Source organism: Hakea prostrata, chromosome 8 (assembly GCF_041222555.1).
Source record: "Hakea prostrata isolate BN-2017 chromosome 8, UWA_Hpros_2, whole genome shotgun sequence".
NCBI classification, from domain to species: Eukaryota; Viridiplantae; Streptophyta; class Magnoliopsida; order Proteales; family Proteaceae; genus Hakea; species Hakea prostrata.
This window is the reverse complement of record NC_142607.1, coordinates 10121007-10138252: the sequence shown is the minus strand read 5'-3', so window position 1 is coordinate 10138252 and position 17246 is coordinate 10121007. Positions and strand designations below refer to the sequence as shown.

The 17246-nt window shown below is 38.1% G+C and overlaps 1 protein-coding gene across 1 annotated transcript in view; it reads right to left on the bottom strand.

The window, feature by feature from the left end:
- LOC149006782 (P-loop containing nucleoside triphosphate hydrolases superfamily protein) overlaps positions 1–17246 on the bottom strand; it is a 32604-nt gene that overhangs the window by 12334 nt on the left and 3024 nt on the right. The window contains exons 3-9 of the mRNA XM_089166151.1: positions 13674–13786; positions 13401–13502; positions 11602–11671; positions 11011–11066; positions 5449–5499; positions 1008–1112; positions 865–909 (exon numbers count right to left, since the gene is read on the bottom strand). Of these exons, the coding sequence (XP_089022277.1) occupies positions 865–909; positions 1008–1112; positions 5449–5499; positions 11011–11066; positions 11602–11671; positions 13401–13502; positions 13674–13786 (542 nt within the window). The remainder of the gene's footprint in view (positions 1–864; positions 910–1007; positions 1113–5448; positions 5500–11010; positions 11067–11601; positions 11672–13400; positions 13503–13673; positions 13787–17246) is intronic.

Below are 17246 nucleotides of genomic sequence, written 5' to 3'. Positions count from 1 at the left end.
CTGCACTTGCTCAGTAATGTTAACTGCATTAAAAAAATTAACAGTTTATAGTGATAATCATAAACAACACTTGTTCTATTTATGAATTTATGCTTAAAATTGTGTATTTTAATAAGAAATGGGTCGTAAATCATATCAAATATAGCTATCGATACTTGTAGGTCAAATAATCATAATTTTAACCTGTAGAAAAAAGAGGATTAACCAAAATACAAAGGATGACTTTTTTTAGTTAAACCTAAATTAGTCATGAAAGAACATGTGACCTTCTCCTTTAAAATAAAATAAAAGAAGAAGATTATCTACGTATAGAGTAATACTGCAAAATGACTTCCAAACGATATTGCTAAGCATCCTTTTCTGTTCACAATGTTCTCAGTAATCCCCTCCAAATGTCTGATCTGGAGAATGAGCTTGTAACATAATTCCCAGACCCAACAAGGAAATCCCAGGAAAGGAAATGAATTTTGATTCAATCAAACCTAATAAATTCCTCACACAGACTCAGCTGTAAGTCATAAAAAAGAATAAGTTTTCTAGTACCATGACTAATAGAAGAAAACCATCCTACATCTATCCTTCTCTTTAGGATCATGCCAGCGAATTCTTTCCAACAAGGAAAAAATTTGGAGTTGGGTCTTCATTCTTTTTAACATAAATAGTAAGAGATCATTCAAAATTACTGAGCGTTGAAATCACAAATTTATTTTATCCAAACAAATTTTGTTAATTACCCCCCAAATATAAAATGCTACCAATAATAACATTAAATATCTACAAGAATCAAGACTTCACATGACGTCTTACCCAAATTGATCTCAAAAAAAAAATAACAAGACACAGTAACTATATAAAAGAAGTTACCTCCTGAATGTCACACTTGTTCAGATCATCACTACGGAATAGAGACTGCCATGTCAGGAAAAAAATATTAAGTTAATGGTCTCTGCTTACTGATTCCTCTATATTCCACTTTGGCAATATATAACATAAGTTTCTTGCCAAACCTGAATGTCTACACGCAAGTATAACGGAGGAGCTTCCTCCCACTGATCTGCCATTTTCCGTATGTCATCTGATGTGAAACCATGCACATTCCTTGCAGTACACCCCTGTAGTTACAACATGAATATTAAATTACTGGAGAACAGCAGAAAATACATTCCACAACCACTTTAGAGAATTATCAATAAAGTGCGATCATGAGGTCAAAATTTAAATTGTGAACAAGAAAAATGAGCTATTGAACACTGGGGACACCTAAAGGCTTTTTGGGTTTTTTTTTTTTTTTTTTTTTTTTGGGGTGCATCTAACACTACACGGTTCAAGAATGATGCTGCCTCTCAAATTCATTATTGTTTGTACAGGCAAGAGCTTTATAAGCCCATTTTATGTCAAGTTTTACCCTAAAATACCAGGCTTTAAGCTGGGTTCCAACCAGTTTTGACAAATTTTGGCTTCTGGCCGATGCAGAATCAAAAAGGTTCAAAGGGTTCAGTCCAACCCAAAAATAACAAATCCAATGGGTTTGGTCCAACAAGAGTTGGACTTAATTCAATAGTTTATTTCAGTAGTAGTTTTAGTCTTCTATCTGTTTTCATAATCCTACATGAGAGTGTTTTGGACTTAGATTTGGATTCTCTTTTGGATTTTGATTTCAAAAAGGATTTGTGTTTTATTTCCTTTAAATATAATGTAATAGGATACAATTTTCAGAGTGAATGGATTGAAGAGTTTTGTTTGTTGTTGAGTCCTTTCCTGTTCCCTGAGTCCTTTCCTATTCCCCCTGTTCTACTTCTCCCTTCTTCCCTTCCCTATTCCTTTAATTAGGCCTCGATTACAACCCATAATTGTAGCCCTATACTAGGACTGCATCACTTGCTGGTCAAAACCTTGGTCAGCACTGAAATCCTTCTCCTTGCTCCCACCTCTATGTCAAATCTGAGAAGGGATTCACTTATGTTTTTTTCTTCCAGTTGAATCTGTAATTGTGTTGTCAGCATAGTTGAATATGGTTTCTGCTTTTCTTTTATAGGGGGTCATTAATTGTCTCGTCATCACAGTGAATTACAGCTTCTGTCTAGACCTGGAAACAGTAGCATTGATGATCCACAGAAGATTGCCAGGACAGTGTTTCACATCCATTTTGGAATTTTTATACTGTGACAAGTCCTTGGATCTTTTGTTTTATTTTTATTTTTATTATTAAAAATAAAAGCAAATTGCAGGGGACCCCAAAATGGAGGCATAAAAACATTGACACCCCATTTTATTTTTGAAAAACACATAGGTCCTATTCTATTAGAATGGTTAGTTGTACACTTGTAAAGACAATTAGACCCTTGCATATAATGGAGTGAAAAACCTTTATCTACCCTTCTCTCTATTGTATTGTCCACCGCCGATTCTATCTCCTCTATGCTAACTCCTCCATTTCCACATTTCCAGCCATACACATGTCCACCTTCCCATATAACACATACCTTTCTCCCATATAACACATACCTTTCTCTTCTTTTGATAGTTAACCAAACTGGGAAACCACTGTCTCCACATTGTTATCCATGCTTTCGATCCTCACCCACACTTTGATGCCCTTGCCGTTTACGACCTCCATTCTCACCAACGCATCTTTCCAGCTCCACCCACTGACCCCAACTCTTCTAATCATCAATTCACTAAGAGGTCGCCGTCGATTACCACGTAAACGTTCACCAACTCCACTGGCAACTTTATCTGGAAAGTAAGCGTTGATGGAGAATCGTGTATACCCTAATGAACCCTGTGGCCTCAAATCTTACCGATTTCTTTTCTTTTAATATAATCTTCCATTGCATATGCATTGAATATCAGAGGTCTGTTGGTTTTCAAGTCAAATTTTTTAGTGATTGGCAAGATACAGGTGAAATTGTCAATGATTTCTTTCTCTCGATGCTTCCAAGTTATCACAGAGACGTTTTGTTGTCATCTTGTTGCTTTTTGGTCATCCACCCGTCAGCTGGATTAACTTTGAATAACTTTCTGGTGTTCGATTGTATCACCAGAGATACCCCTTGTTGACAAAAAGTTATTCAGGTCAATCCTGATGACAGCACAACAATGTTGGTGAACACAGGGAAAGATTTGAGGGCAGCAGATGGAATCGCCGTTTGGAAAGACGGCATTGTTGTGGTTGTTTCTCCGTTCAAGGCAAGGTTGTCAAAGCAGCAAAGAGACCAAAGGGTTTGGGGCTCTATCTAGGCGATTAGGCAACAAAGCGGTACCTAGGTGGCAATAAGGCGACCAAAGCGGTTGGGTCAAATTTTTTCAATATGACTAATTTTAAGCTGATAAATTTCTATTATAACCTAAACAAACATTCAAGAATCACATTCATCTTTAAAAAATTAAAAATTTAAAAATTCAAAAAAAAATTAAAAAAACATTCAAGAATCATAATTACGAAAGATTATTCAACAAAAAAGACCACAAGCATAAGTTCATCTCATCAAACATCATAACATATGACTATAAACTACATCAAATTATAAGTATGAAAATGAAAGTAGTAATTTTACATGTATACTTACCTATATGATAGTGTGATGCCAAATAAGTGTCTTATCCATTTAATGATTCATTAATTTCTAATTCCAAAATGACTATCTATTAAGTTTGTACACGGCTTTGTAACATAAAATTTGATTTTTTTAAAAATCAAGAAAAAATATTATTATGTACAAAACGTAAAAAAGGAGACCATTTTGGCGTCCACGCAACAATAAGGTGCACAAGGCGACAAAGTGGTAGCAATTATGTGAAAAACGGCCAAAAAATTGCATGTAAACAAAGCGGTTCAAAACAACGCGGTTCAAAAACCGCATTGCCGCCTAGGCGGACGCTTTGACAACCATGGTTCAGAGCTTGGTTTTTGAAGAAGTTAGGCAATAAGGCTTCTATCCCGCCGGTGAAGGGTATCCCGAAGAAGATGATTGTAGTGTTGGTTTTTTTTCTCCGTCAGATTTTGATAAGCGCATTAAAGTAATATTGTATTATTTAAATGGATATTTTTTGAATTAGAAAAAAATATTAACAGTGGTTTAATGGTCTTCAATAACAAATTGGACTAATGTATCCAATGAAAATTCAATTTTGGGGTATCTGTGTGTTTTAAAGATAAAGTGGGGGTCAATGCTTTAAGGCCTCCAATGTTGTGGTCTGGTGCAATTTGCTCTAATAATAATAATCAAAGCATGCAGATACCCAACGTCCATTTCTAAGTAAAAGTACAATTGAACATTCTAATGTGAACACAGGGACCCCTCTTATCCGAAACCCTAAGTGGGCCAAACCCTACAGGAGGGTATTAGGGTATTTTTCCCTCAATTTACTCTTGAAATTAGAGTAGGATTCATTTCAGAATTTATTTGAGTCAATTTGGTTTAGTTTGGAGTGTATAGTTTGTTTGTAATTTGGTTGCTTAGATCTTAAGTTATCTAATTAGAATGTGTTAAATTAGATAAATAGTTTAAGCGAGGTCTCACATCCAAGGGCTGAAATTGTGTAGTAATTAGACTCCTTTTGATAAGTGTTTCAAAGTCCAAGTTGAATTGTAATGGGACCCTAACACTTAGGATATCCCAGTATGAGTCAAAGTCCTTTGTTTCAAACTATAAAGAGACTTTCTACTTTTAGTTATTTTCAGTTTTTGATGATTAATTGATTTGATTAAGGACCAGGGTCTACTTCATTGGGTGGGCCTTGGTTGAGAGCTTTGAGTTCAGAATTTCTGCATCTTCTTCAACTACAGCAACTTCAAGTAATCTTCAAGACATTCCTGAGCGTAGAACAGCTTTCCAGCACCTTCTCAAATAAGTTACAAGCTTCCCCACCCCTCCCCCTTGCTCACACTACCCTAGGAGACCCCTTCCCTTCAACTGTAACCCTAACAGCCCCTTCCCTCTCTTAACTGGCCTAGAAAACATACCTAAACCCATCGTAAGTCTCCCCCTTAGCCCACCACATTCATTCCTACAATATATATATATATATATATATATATATATAGTAAGCACACAAATTACCAAATATCTATCCATAGAAATACTGTAAGGACCCTGCAGTTTCCCCAATCGAACCCCAAATCAGCTTGAAGAACCTTTGATTACAGGGCCAGTAGTCAGATCTTTTCTAAGAAACCAGCAGGCAATCTAGGGTTCCATTCCTTGCTGTTTGGAGTCAAATCTCAATGGGCAGCAGCAATTCAGGCTTGTAACCCTGCTATCTAGGTCAGGAATTAGTGGACAGCAACTAATCTCTTCAAGTATCGTCACAATAGGTCAATTAGTGTTCAAATCTTTGCTGTTCAGCTAATGGACCACTTTGCAGAGCATTACAAGGCCTACTCCCACCTTGTGCAATGAGAAAATATCATGAACAGATAACAAGAGAAGGAAAAAAGAAACTCACCATAGGATCCTTGTATGGAGCATCTAGTAGGAATACTTCATAGCCTGACCTCTGATACATAGAAAAGGAACAATAAGTACTCAAGAGGTTAACAATATATACTAAGTATTATAACACAGTAATATCACGCAAGTATTAGACATATTTTGCATAAATTACTTTTGAGGAAAAAAAATCAACCAAATTGGGTGCTTATCAGGATTTCAAATGTGAAAGCAGAAGCAAACCATAATAAAGCAATGGTAAACTTGAAAGTTGTACAGTGCAGCTAATGATACAACTGGACCCATCTTTAATAATGGCATTGCATATTGAGCATTTTCTCATATATATAGTAGGGATGAGGCAGGAATTACTTAGTCAGCATCAAGGTCAAGGAGGAGAAAGAAAATGTCAGTAAGAAGAGTTTTAGTTATGCGAGAGACGATGGTAAAGACTAAAGAATCCTCACACTGTTGGCATGGGGGTATTTTCCTATATTTTTTGTTTACATTATCAAACATGCATAAACTAACCAAGGGATCACCAAAACATGCTTGCAACCTAATTATACAGCATAGCAATAAATAAGAGAGCAATACCCAAGTCTAAACCAGATAAAGCCCAAGACATAACAACATATCAGAGTTACAGAATACCCTAAAAGGCTTTAAAAAGTTTAATAAATAAAAAGACAAACCAAGTAATCAAAGACTAAACCTAGGCTCCCCTCTTCATGCACCCCTCAATAAACCAGCCAGCCACATCTTTGGAACAATATGGTTGGTTAGACCCACGGAAGGGTCCAAGTGAGTCGACAATAGAAAGTCCAAGGATAGTATTATAAAATTAGGTCATTCAGTAATGAATGATCTACATCATTGAGGCTGAGAGGAGGGAAATGCAACAGCAAACAGGTTGTGCTTATCATTGAAAAGAATGGGGGGGATGAAGTGAACACAGGGACCCCCTCCATCCGAAAACCTAACTGGGGCCCCCATGATAGCTCCAAGAAACCTCCATAGGTTGGCCAGACCCTACATGAAGGGTATTTTGGGCATTTTAGCCCTCAATAAATTCCTGAATTTCATTACAATTTATTTCAGAATTTTATTAATTTAAGTTTTGAGTTATTTAGGGTGCATTTGAGTCTTTTATGATGAGTCAAAGTAGTCTAGTTTGAGTTGAAGTTATTTTGAAGAGTCCTAGATAAGGTTCCTTATCCAAGAGGATCCTATTTATTAGGAGTTTTTCTTTTAAATATATCTTTTATTTTGAGAGTCCAATTCAAGTTGTAAGGGGATCCTTAACTGTCAAGTGTCAAGGAGTCCCAACTTAAGTAAGTCAGTCAGGCTATAGATAGCCTTCTCTTGTAAGTTAAAATCAGTCTTGATGAATTAATGAATTGCTTGTTGAGTTCAGGGTCTCCTGTGTGGGTAGGCCCTGGCAGGTGTCAAGTTAAAGCATTCTAGTTCTCTACATTGAGTACATTCGGTCTCAAGAATCTTTCAAGCATTCAAGCAATCTTCATTCAAGTTTTAAGCTCAAATTCTACAATTCAACAAGTAATCTCAGTCTTCAAGCCTTCCACAGCAGCCATCAGTCACTCCAGCAATCACAAGTAAGTAGAAACCCTCCCCCTCAGCCGTTCCCTGTTTCTGTGCAAGCCAGAAAATCCCTCCCCTGCCATTGTAAACCACCTAAGATCCCCTCCCTACCCTGTGCAGACCCATAACCCCTCACCCACTGACATGACCCTTCTAGGACCATTCCCCACCCCTGCCCAACCCTAAGACCCATCCCTTTTCCCTCCCAAAACCTCTTGGACTCTCTCTCACAGTCTCTCTTTCTTGCAGCAGAAAAAGAAAGAAAAAGAAAAACAGAAAAGGAAGAAAGCAAGAAACTTACATACCTCTACCGCAAGATTCCCTACCCTTTCCCGACTTTACCTAAATATTTCCCTTCCCATTTGAACACTTAATTTTCCTTTCCATGGATTTTCTTGACATCCCCATTGATGTTTTAGTTATCCTACTAACTGGTAAAGGATCCCATCCCACTCCCTAGTTATCCCTTCCCTTCCCTTATCTCAGAATCATACCTAAAACCCTCCACACCCCAACCGCAGGCTTCTTTTACCTTTCCTGGCTTCCCTAAACTTATTTAGGCAATCCCAATACCTAGTAAACTATCCCACTGGGGGTTCTGAAACCCTAACTTTTCCCTTTCATCCAAAACCCTTCCCATATAGTTTTAGGTTAATTGCTTTCCAACCATAATAGTTCTAAAATCACCCTCACTTCCTTAGATCTTTCCACTAATTTGCTGGAATTTCCTGGGCAAACCTAAAGTCTAGGAAATTACCAGAATACCCTTTAGCCCTAGACCTGGTTTCCATCAGGGGAAGAAATAAAGATAAGGCATCAGTAATGGAAAAATGAATAAAGAAGAAGAAAATAAAATCACCATCGAGGGACATTAATACCATGCAAGAGAACCATAATTTTTGTTCTGGGTTCCATGAACAATTACACTACCATAAATTTACACGCTGCTGGTCGCCCAGCCCTTTAATATCTCAAGTCTCCTGACTATTAGAACTTAATCATATGATTAATCAAGATTTAAAGCACATCAACAAGCAAGATATCTTATTAACGGCAGAACTCACCCAAGCTTCAATGTAGGCCATTAAATTATGAACACTAGCATAAAGAACACGAGGGACAAAATGCTAAATGGACAACTAGTTTATGCACTACAACAATTTAAGATCCAGCTCTTCAGACCGATGTAACTGGCCTGTTCAATAACTCAAACCAAGCAGGTTCCCTGCACAGCTATGACTTTTTGATTCTTTGGCTGTAACTTCCAAAGAGGGGCATACTTATCTGACTAAAAGATAAACCATTTGGATTGGCCAGTGGTTTTTTGCAAAAGCTAATCAAGGGTGATCAAGGAACATTCAAACAGGCACTGAGATGTGCACGCTAGTTCTACAATATATTTACCACCAGTATTCTTTTTCTTTGGTAAATACCACTGAATTTAAATCTTTAGGAGTCCCAGTTTTACTGAAATATGTTTTATTAGTTGAATCTTTGTATTCAGCTTGAAAAGGGAAATGAAGATATGAATTATTAAGTTCTGTATATGCATTTGCACACAAACCCCCAGGGTTTTATTTTACTCGTCTTCTTATGATTCTTCTTCTCCCTCTTCCCCTAATACTAGTCTGATTCTTCTCTCTGCCCCCTATCTTCTTAATCCTTCTTTCATATTTACAGTGTGCCCCCATCATTTGGCATCAGAGACCAAACCTGGATAGATCTCTCCTGCACAGCCTCTTCAACCTTGTCTCTCTTCCCCCTTTTTCTTCTCCTCCCTGAGATCTCTCTCTTATATTCCTTTTTTTCTTTCCTTTCTTTTTTATTTTCCCACATTTCTTTTCTCAGGTGATTGTGATCGAACAATGTTGCAGCAACCCAGCACACCTTGTTTTTGTGGTGCCAATCAAAGTAAAGCAGGTTTTTTTTATGAAACTTGAGGGCGAGTAATTTTTAAGAGAGGGAAAATTGTGCAGCACTAGCAGTTACTATTCACGCAACAGTGAACTAGGAGATTTTTTTTCATATTTGGTGGGCCCAAGTCCAGCTATCAAGGAGATGAAATGTTACTTTGGTTACAGTACGAAATAATAATTTCAGCTGAAATGTTACTTTGGTCTTAATTTCAGCTGAAATGCTACTTTGGTTACAGACCAATATAGTTTGGAACAATATAAGTCAAAATTTTGTCCCATTTCTCTCACTTCGATATATTTCACCAATGAAGCACGGAAACCCAAAACCCCCTTTTTTATGCTTCCATGCCCAGATCATAGCTTTACAAGGTTGAACTAAACAATTGAACAATAGAGGAATGCATAGGAAGCAATACAGTGCTGCATCATTAGAAGACATGTACAACAGTATAACTGTATAAGACTAATTTAGAATAAGCTCAAAAGAGAGAGAGAAAGACTTGATGATTTAACCCCCAAAAAAATTAGATCAATATGGTACTAAGAATCCAGGATGTGCAGCTCGCATCGTTAACTAGAATCTATCTGACATATATGATGTATGATATATGAAATAGTTTCTCATTAGACGTTGGTTGATTCCTAATGCATACTTAAGTTGTCCTACTTGAATTGTATGTATTCTCGTATTAAACATTATGTCAGATACGCCATATTATAGAATGCATACAACATACGCCACCAACCAAGAGCCCAGAGTCAAACTAACCGTTTTCATATGAATTGTAAAATCTAAAGGTTCCACAATATTTACAGGAACTAAAAGCTAACATAAGGTTTCCTAGAAGTTTCAGGACTTTATATGCCATCAAAACTTGCAGAAAATATAGTACAGGTTTCAACTGAAATGTGGTTAAAACTCGAAACCGTGCCCGAAACTGAAAACCTGCAACATCAAAGATCTAGCTTTTCATATTAACCATTTCCACAGGTAGTAACACAGTTTGTAGCTGCATAAGAATCTTTGACATCGAAGGCTGGTGGACAGGTTACCCTGGGAAACCACATCATCACCATAATTTACATTCTTTGGAAATAACCACATGAATAATGGGACAACACAGGAAAGTCATCATCTTTGTAGGTAACTTCTCTGCTTTCAGAGCAAACCGTATGTCCCGCACTTTGTGCATTTGACTTCCTAGCACTCAAATATGTAACAGAAAACCCACCCTGACCCCCAGGACAGCAAGAGAGAGAGAGGAAAACAATAAGAATCATTTAACTGTTTCTTCGCCATCTCAGGGAGCTATAATAAGTAAAAGCGCAAACAAAGGAAACAAGAAAGAAAAGAATCTATCTAATCAGTAATGAATTTGCTACACAAGAATTGAATCAAAGAACCAATTGAGAAACACATAAAAGACATGTGATGCTTCTAGTATTGTTCAAAAACACCATAAAGATGTACAACACTCCTTTAAAGGGAAGCCAGAGTATACAGAAAAGAAGATAGATTAATCTAATGTCAACATATGCAGTTGAGTACCAAAATTCCCTTTATTTTCCTTTAATGAACCATAAACAGAACTAACATACATGGAACACAGCTCTAGGATTTATTTTGCCAACTTAGAATAAAATCATTCTAAAGATGAACCAGCAAGAATCTTTCCATTTACTAGCACTAAGAAGCAATTTATGGATGCATAAACTTTCGATGCACAGATGTGGATTTGTCCATACTCTTGGATGATTTGAAGGGAGCAAATAAAATTGCGATGGGACGGTTGGTGAAATTGTAGAAGTGGAAAAAAAATAAAAAATAAAGTGTACAGAAACCAACAATTTGCAGGTCATCAATATATGCATGAAGTTTGTGCATCTTGGTAAAAGAATAAAAGCTAGAAAATCCGACAGATGAACATGGTGTGTGTCCACCATTCAGTCTAGGTATGTGGACGATGAGCTATATGAACAGCATAGAGCAATTTTCAAGCAGAGAAGAAAGTAGCAGAAATACTCACAGAGGATGTAAAAAGAAAGAAATAGGGGTATACCTTTGCAGTTGCCCAAAACTGAGCAAAATCAGCTACCCGCAGATTGCGGTCATCCACTAAGACGAGGCACATATACCAGCAACAAATGGGTCAATTTCCGAACAAAACTGCAACTGTTGTTAGTGAAAATGAAGGCAGTGTACCAGGCACTGCACTCCACCGCTGTCTATAACCACACTAAAATATTGAATTTTCTTAATGATGCAAATTGGCTAGCATCTACAGACAACTTAGCCTGACTTTCTTGGGGTAGCAATATTCTATTTAATATCCTAAAAGTGGTAGTACAAGCAGGAATCTGCGGAATAAGTCTTCAGGTGAGACAAGTATATCTTAGATGATCTCACAGCAAGCAACATGTGGGAACACTCAAACATAGCCAGTAGAGGTCTCTTCAGTACTTAGTTGAAATCTAGGACTATAACAAGTAAATAAAAGTTCCAATATCAAGCACAAAAGTAATTGTATATGAAAACAAATTGAAACTAGAAATGAAGTAGGCAAAAGACTAAAATGAGGAAAGGGTACAGAAGGGAAAAGGAAATGATAGTCAATCTGCATAATAGTCCATTTCTCAATAAGAGGTCATACCAATTATAAAAGAAAAATTCGCCTCCTCAAGGGTCTTCTTGAATGCTTTCAACATACTTGACCGATAAGCCTGCCCATATATATAATCTTCAGATTCAATGAATTAAAATTAGAGAAAGAGGGGGGAAGAGACAACATATATACAAGACTTGCATAAATAATCTTTCAAGCTTTCAAACAAAGACACGGTAACCATCACAACATCATAAAGACATCACATAAAATTCCAAAATTCAAAACACACTGATAATAATCCCTAAGGCTGTTTAGCCTGGACCACTAAGAGTCCTTCCTATCAAGAATCTGACACCAGCACATTGAAATTGGTGTTTTGACATCCATGGAAGTACCTTGGCCTCGGCCTATGTAGAATCTCTAGTTGTCAGGTATTCATGATATACCATCTAGGTTGCACAACTATCTAGAATCTCTAGAATACTCTTGTCCGAACACCATGCAGAATAAAGCGTACAGGCCTTCAATGGATCAACTGATGCTTCTTGGGCTGAAGGAAAATACTCAAGTATACACATGCTCCTAGAGACAATATCCTTTCAAGCATTGCTGCTAGAGAGTGAATCAGATACAATGTTGGATCTGACAGATTGGCTGCGATCTCTTCCATTATCCATAACAGGATTTGGTGCCCTGGGCCTATCACTTCAAATAATTGAACTGATGTTTGGTCTAGACTCTCACAGATTGGCAAGGCCAAGAGCCAGTGGAGATTTCATTCCACGGCATGCAAATTCTTCAAAATAAACTCAGCTAAACCTCTGCCTGGAATTTCGTTAGATCACAATCTGGGAAAGTCCCGTGAAATAGAAATGCCTGGATCAGTTCTTGTTTTCCTAGCATAGTTTTCCTATTTGGCATGCTGTGACCCAGTTTCTTCCTACCAGGAGTTCCTCGGAGTTCATCCTTAAGAGAGACCTTTCTATAGCAAATTGTTGTCTATGTTCGAAGTCAAAAGAAAATTCAACTGACATTCTAGATCTGTTTGGAAAGGGAACCCTAATGAATGCTAAACTCATCTACAAACATTCTTCCTCTTAGAGTGAATTGCCGGGGGGGAGGTTTCAAATAGAAAAGTTGTATCAGTCTTATATTATTGGTAAGCTTGCCATTAGTATTGTAATTCTCAGAAATAAGAGAAGATGAGATTCCTCAAGTCCTCGTCACATAGTATAGAACATATCTAGGAAGCCATTTCTGAGATCAGAAACAAACTTCTTTCCATCGTAAGGCAAGCCCATACACATTAAGAAATAGGATCTTGCAAAAAGTCAAGACATTCCCCCTGAATTCTCCCCCCATCCCCATTTTTTCATACATTCTCAACCTCCACCTAAATGTAAAATCCCATATTTATGTTTCTGTCATTCCCTGGTTTTGAAGTATCACCCTTTTAATGATGTCCCCACACACCCTCTCCCCCACCTTATTTTTTGCTTAATGATTACCATCCTTGTTAGTTCCCCCTTCCATTGCTTTTAGTGTCCCATCATTTTATTACCTGATTTTAGTCCTTAGATTAGTCTCCTTTTTCATACTCAGCTTTTTCTCTTCTTTCATGTTTCAATAACCCAGAACAATCAATGATAATAATAAGCACTATAAAAAGAGCTGCGCATAGACTGAAAATTCGAGGACCAAAATGTTTTGAGTTAATAGAATTACTCAGCAAGCTAACAAAATTAGAAGGAAAAGAAACCAAACAAAGCAAATATGAGAATACTGAAATTCACAGGAACAATCGAAAAACAAATATTATAAGGTTTGAAAAGGATGACAATCACCTCTTCCATTTCAGGTTCATAACAATACTCCATCACCTTCTTTGTAATTCGTTTTTTGCCTTTTGCGGAACCAGATGAGATAGAAGTCTCACTCTCCTCAACCTCAATAACAGAGTGCAAAAAGGCAAGTGATTAACAGCATCAAGAATTATAAGGAAGACAAGAAACAGAAGGAAAGCTAACAATCATAATCGACAGCCACAAAATGAAAATTATCACTCCAGACACACAACTCCGCTGAACATCAGCCAAAAAAAGGAAACTCCGACTCACCTTTTCTACTTCAGTCATGAAGTAGTCATCCATCGAATGAATCCGGGGTGCATCACCACCATTTTCAACCTCAAGGTCACGCAACATCTTTGCCAAATAACTTTTACCACTACCTGAAATTTTGACAGACCCAGTTCAGACTACTCTTCTTTTCAAGGTGTATAAAACACTAATATCAAGAATAAATACAAACTTCAATATGTTCACTTTTTATTGCTTAAGATGATATCAGATTATTAATAGATACATCAAGGAAAGGGGGGAAAAGGAGGGCTTAGAAAGTGCATGTATGGGAAGGACATCCGAATTAACAGCAGTCAACCAGCACATCTAGAGGGTTCTTGAAGACTCTACGTTCCTGCAAATTCAAGGATCTTCAAGCATTCAATTTGCTAGCTTGCTGCGCTTCTAACAATAGTTGAAATTACTATCAAGACAGACCAATTTGAAAAAAAAATTGCACATCTCTGTCTCTACTTCATCAGTTATCACTCTGACAAGAGCCTCAGTTATTGCCTCTGGGTAGGTAATTTTTGTATTGTTCACTACTTATGTTCTAGTTTAACAATCTGGATTTTTAATACTCGTTTCCATTATGTGGTGAAATTCTTGAATCAAACTCTTCAAAATTGGTAACTACAGTATCCACAGTACCATTTACTCACCTATTTAACACCAACCAGTTGTATTCATAGACATTTGTTATTAGCTAACTATTGCTGTTAAATCCCTCTGTTTTCTTCCTAATGATCCACTGGATTCATCCTTTAATTTGCAACCAGCCCCCAGCCCTTTCTTTCTATCAGGTTCTGTTGAACTCTAATTGCAGCTGATCTTGTTCCTTGAAATTTTCTATTGAACCCCTTGATCCCAAACTCTCGTTGATGTAGCCTCACTGGGAAGAGGGCCATGGATCCTTGATGAAAGCAGGCAAATTAGGATTTAAAAAACCATGGGACTAGGGATTATAGGCTGATTAGGGTACTAGGGTTTGTAGGGGTATTTGTAGTGGATCATCCTTTAATTTGTGAGAGAACCTGATTCTCTCTTACCCAGCCCCCAGCCCTTTCTTTCCATCAGGTTCCATTGAACTCTAATTGCAGCTGATCTTGTTCCTTGAAATTTTCTATTGAAACATTGATCCCAAACTCTTGTTGATATAGCCTCACTGGGAAGAGGGCCATTAAACCAAGGAACCTTGATGAATAACAGGCAAATTAGGGTCAAAACGCTGCGACTGGGAATTATAGGCTGATTAGGGTACTAGGATTTGTAGGGGGTTTTGTACCAAGTTCGGTTAGGGTTTATAGGCTTAGGGTTATTGAAACACAATTCTGAACCTTGCTGTTTCTGGTTTCAGCCTTAAGTTCCAAAGGTGCTAGGTTTTAGGAAATTTAAGGTCCCAAATTCTAGAGTTTCTAGGTGGCAGCCAGGGCTGGGGTTGGGGTCAAGTGCTAGATGGAGAGGACAGGTGGTGAATCCAGAATGTGAGGGGATTCAGTTTGTGTAACTGGGAATTAGTGGGTATCGGATTTATAGGGTTTTGGGAAGAAAGGTAGGGCATGCAGAAGGCAGCTAGAGAGGTGGATTAGGAAGCAGCAGAAGAAGGACGGCCAGGGATGCCAGTTTAGGAGGTTGTGCATGAAGAGTGAATGAAAGAGAAGCAACCAACCAAGCTGCTGCAGGAATTCCATGCACTTGAAAACCCTAGTAGCCCAAGTAGAACCTTGATCTCCATCGTAACTCTCTCTGCAATAACTTTATTCATCAAAACCGTCTTGTTACAAGCATAGACTGGCTATTCATAGCTTTTAGTATTGACTCCTACTTGGACAGTTGGACTTAACATCAAAAACAGAATCTAACCAGGACTTCTAACTTAAATTGGACTTTTATTTTAAGTAGGACTTCTACTTATCTCATCCTATGCTAAACCAAATAACCAAGTAAAAACGGAATTAAACTTCAAACAAACTCCTGCATATAACTAAACCCAGTTGGGTTCACCATCAGTTTTCCTCGTCTCCCGCAGAGACTCGGAAGCTGGCCGAGGAAAAGAAAACAAGTGGCATTCTTGTCGGAGGGATTTTTTAGGAGGCCCGGACACCTACCAAACATCCCTGAGGGATGGAACAACATGATGAAGAAGGCGGAAAAGGTGCCGTTGATGCAGCAGAAGTGGACTCTTTATTTTATGTCGATTCAGCAGCCTATGTTTATCAGATACTACTAGGGGAGCAACTACTAGCCCCTTCACGCCCGCCCTATCTATCCGTGCGCTGGCAGGTAGGGGCAACTCTATGTGATTCGCCATGCTTCCTATCGGCTGACTGGGCACTCTTGTTTCAGTAGTTGCTTAGGCCGTGTAAACCGTGACTGTAGGACTGGTAGTTTACTTGCTTACTCCCTGAGTAAGGCGGCTCAGCTGTAGCTAACTTGCATTCGCAAGGTAGGGTTTCGCAAGGTAGGGATAGCTAAGTATGCTTTGCTGCTGCACCCGACAACCTAACTGCCTTTGCCTGCCTACACTGCCCAAAATTACCAAAATACCCCTGCTGTCAATTCATGCTTCTACGCAGCTGGGCAGCAACCCTAGGCCTTCTTTCAAGCCTTGGGGGGACCTTCTTGGGGTGGGTGTGGGAACCTACATCACATGTTCACTTATATAAATAACTCAAAAACCTCTGTTCATCACTTGCAATAGAATATTTATAGAAGGATAAGTAAAGCTGGATCCAAGAGGACCTAGCCAGGTAGGATCTTGTTGGATGAAATTTAATTCTGCTTTGGTCTTCAAAAAACTGGGCAACAACTAAACTTAAGCAGGCAACATAATGAAATTAAGGGAGAAAATGGAAGATAGAGAATAAGGATTGGATCGGATCAACAACCCAGTCTCTCCCAGGACTCTTAATTAATGAAGAAAATTCCTATTCTTTACTTGTACTAAAGGCTCATTACATTGGTTAATAATGAAGTAAACCCATGGGATCAACGGCCCAATGGAAGCACAACCCAAACCAAGGCTTCTCTCCATTAAGATAATACCTCTAGGTGACTCATAAGGCCTAAAGATTCAGTTGTGGTTTGTGTTATCCCAGGAAATTACTTGATTAAAAAAATGGGCAGTGCCTACTCTCCTGTACTTTCAGTGTAACAAAGCACCAAACCATTTGCAACATCCAGAACAAATGCAGAGGTCAAAGACACTGCTTCAGAGCACTATCCATAGAAACCAAATGCAATTATCATTGGGGGTACAAACGTATTAGGTTACAGTCCCCTCAACCAGCACCGGAGGGAAGAGAGTTTGGCGTTGACCATTTCTCAATGTACAGCTGCACACTGGGTGACATGCCTAATGGCAAGAAAAGAGTCCACATGCTCCTCCATATCTGGGCAGCCTTGAAATATAAATACGACAAAAAAAACAAAAGAGTAAATAAATTAACAATAATAATCCTACAGATGAATCCATTATCTACGAACGTGCTTAGATATTCTTCCATTTTAGTATGCCAACCTACTGCAAGAGCAATAAATCAACCACTACTCAAGTTTCCTGAGAACAAA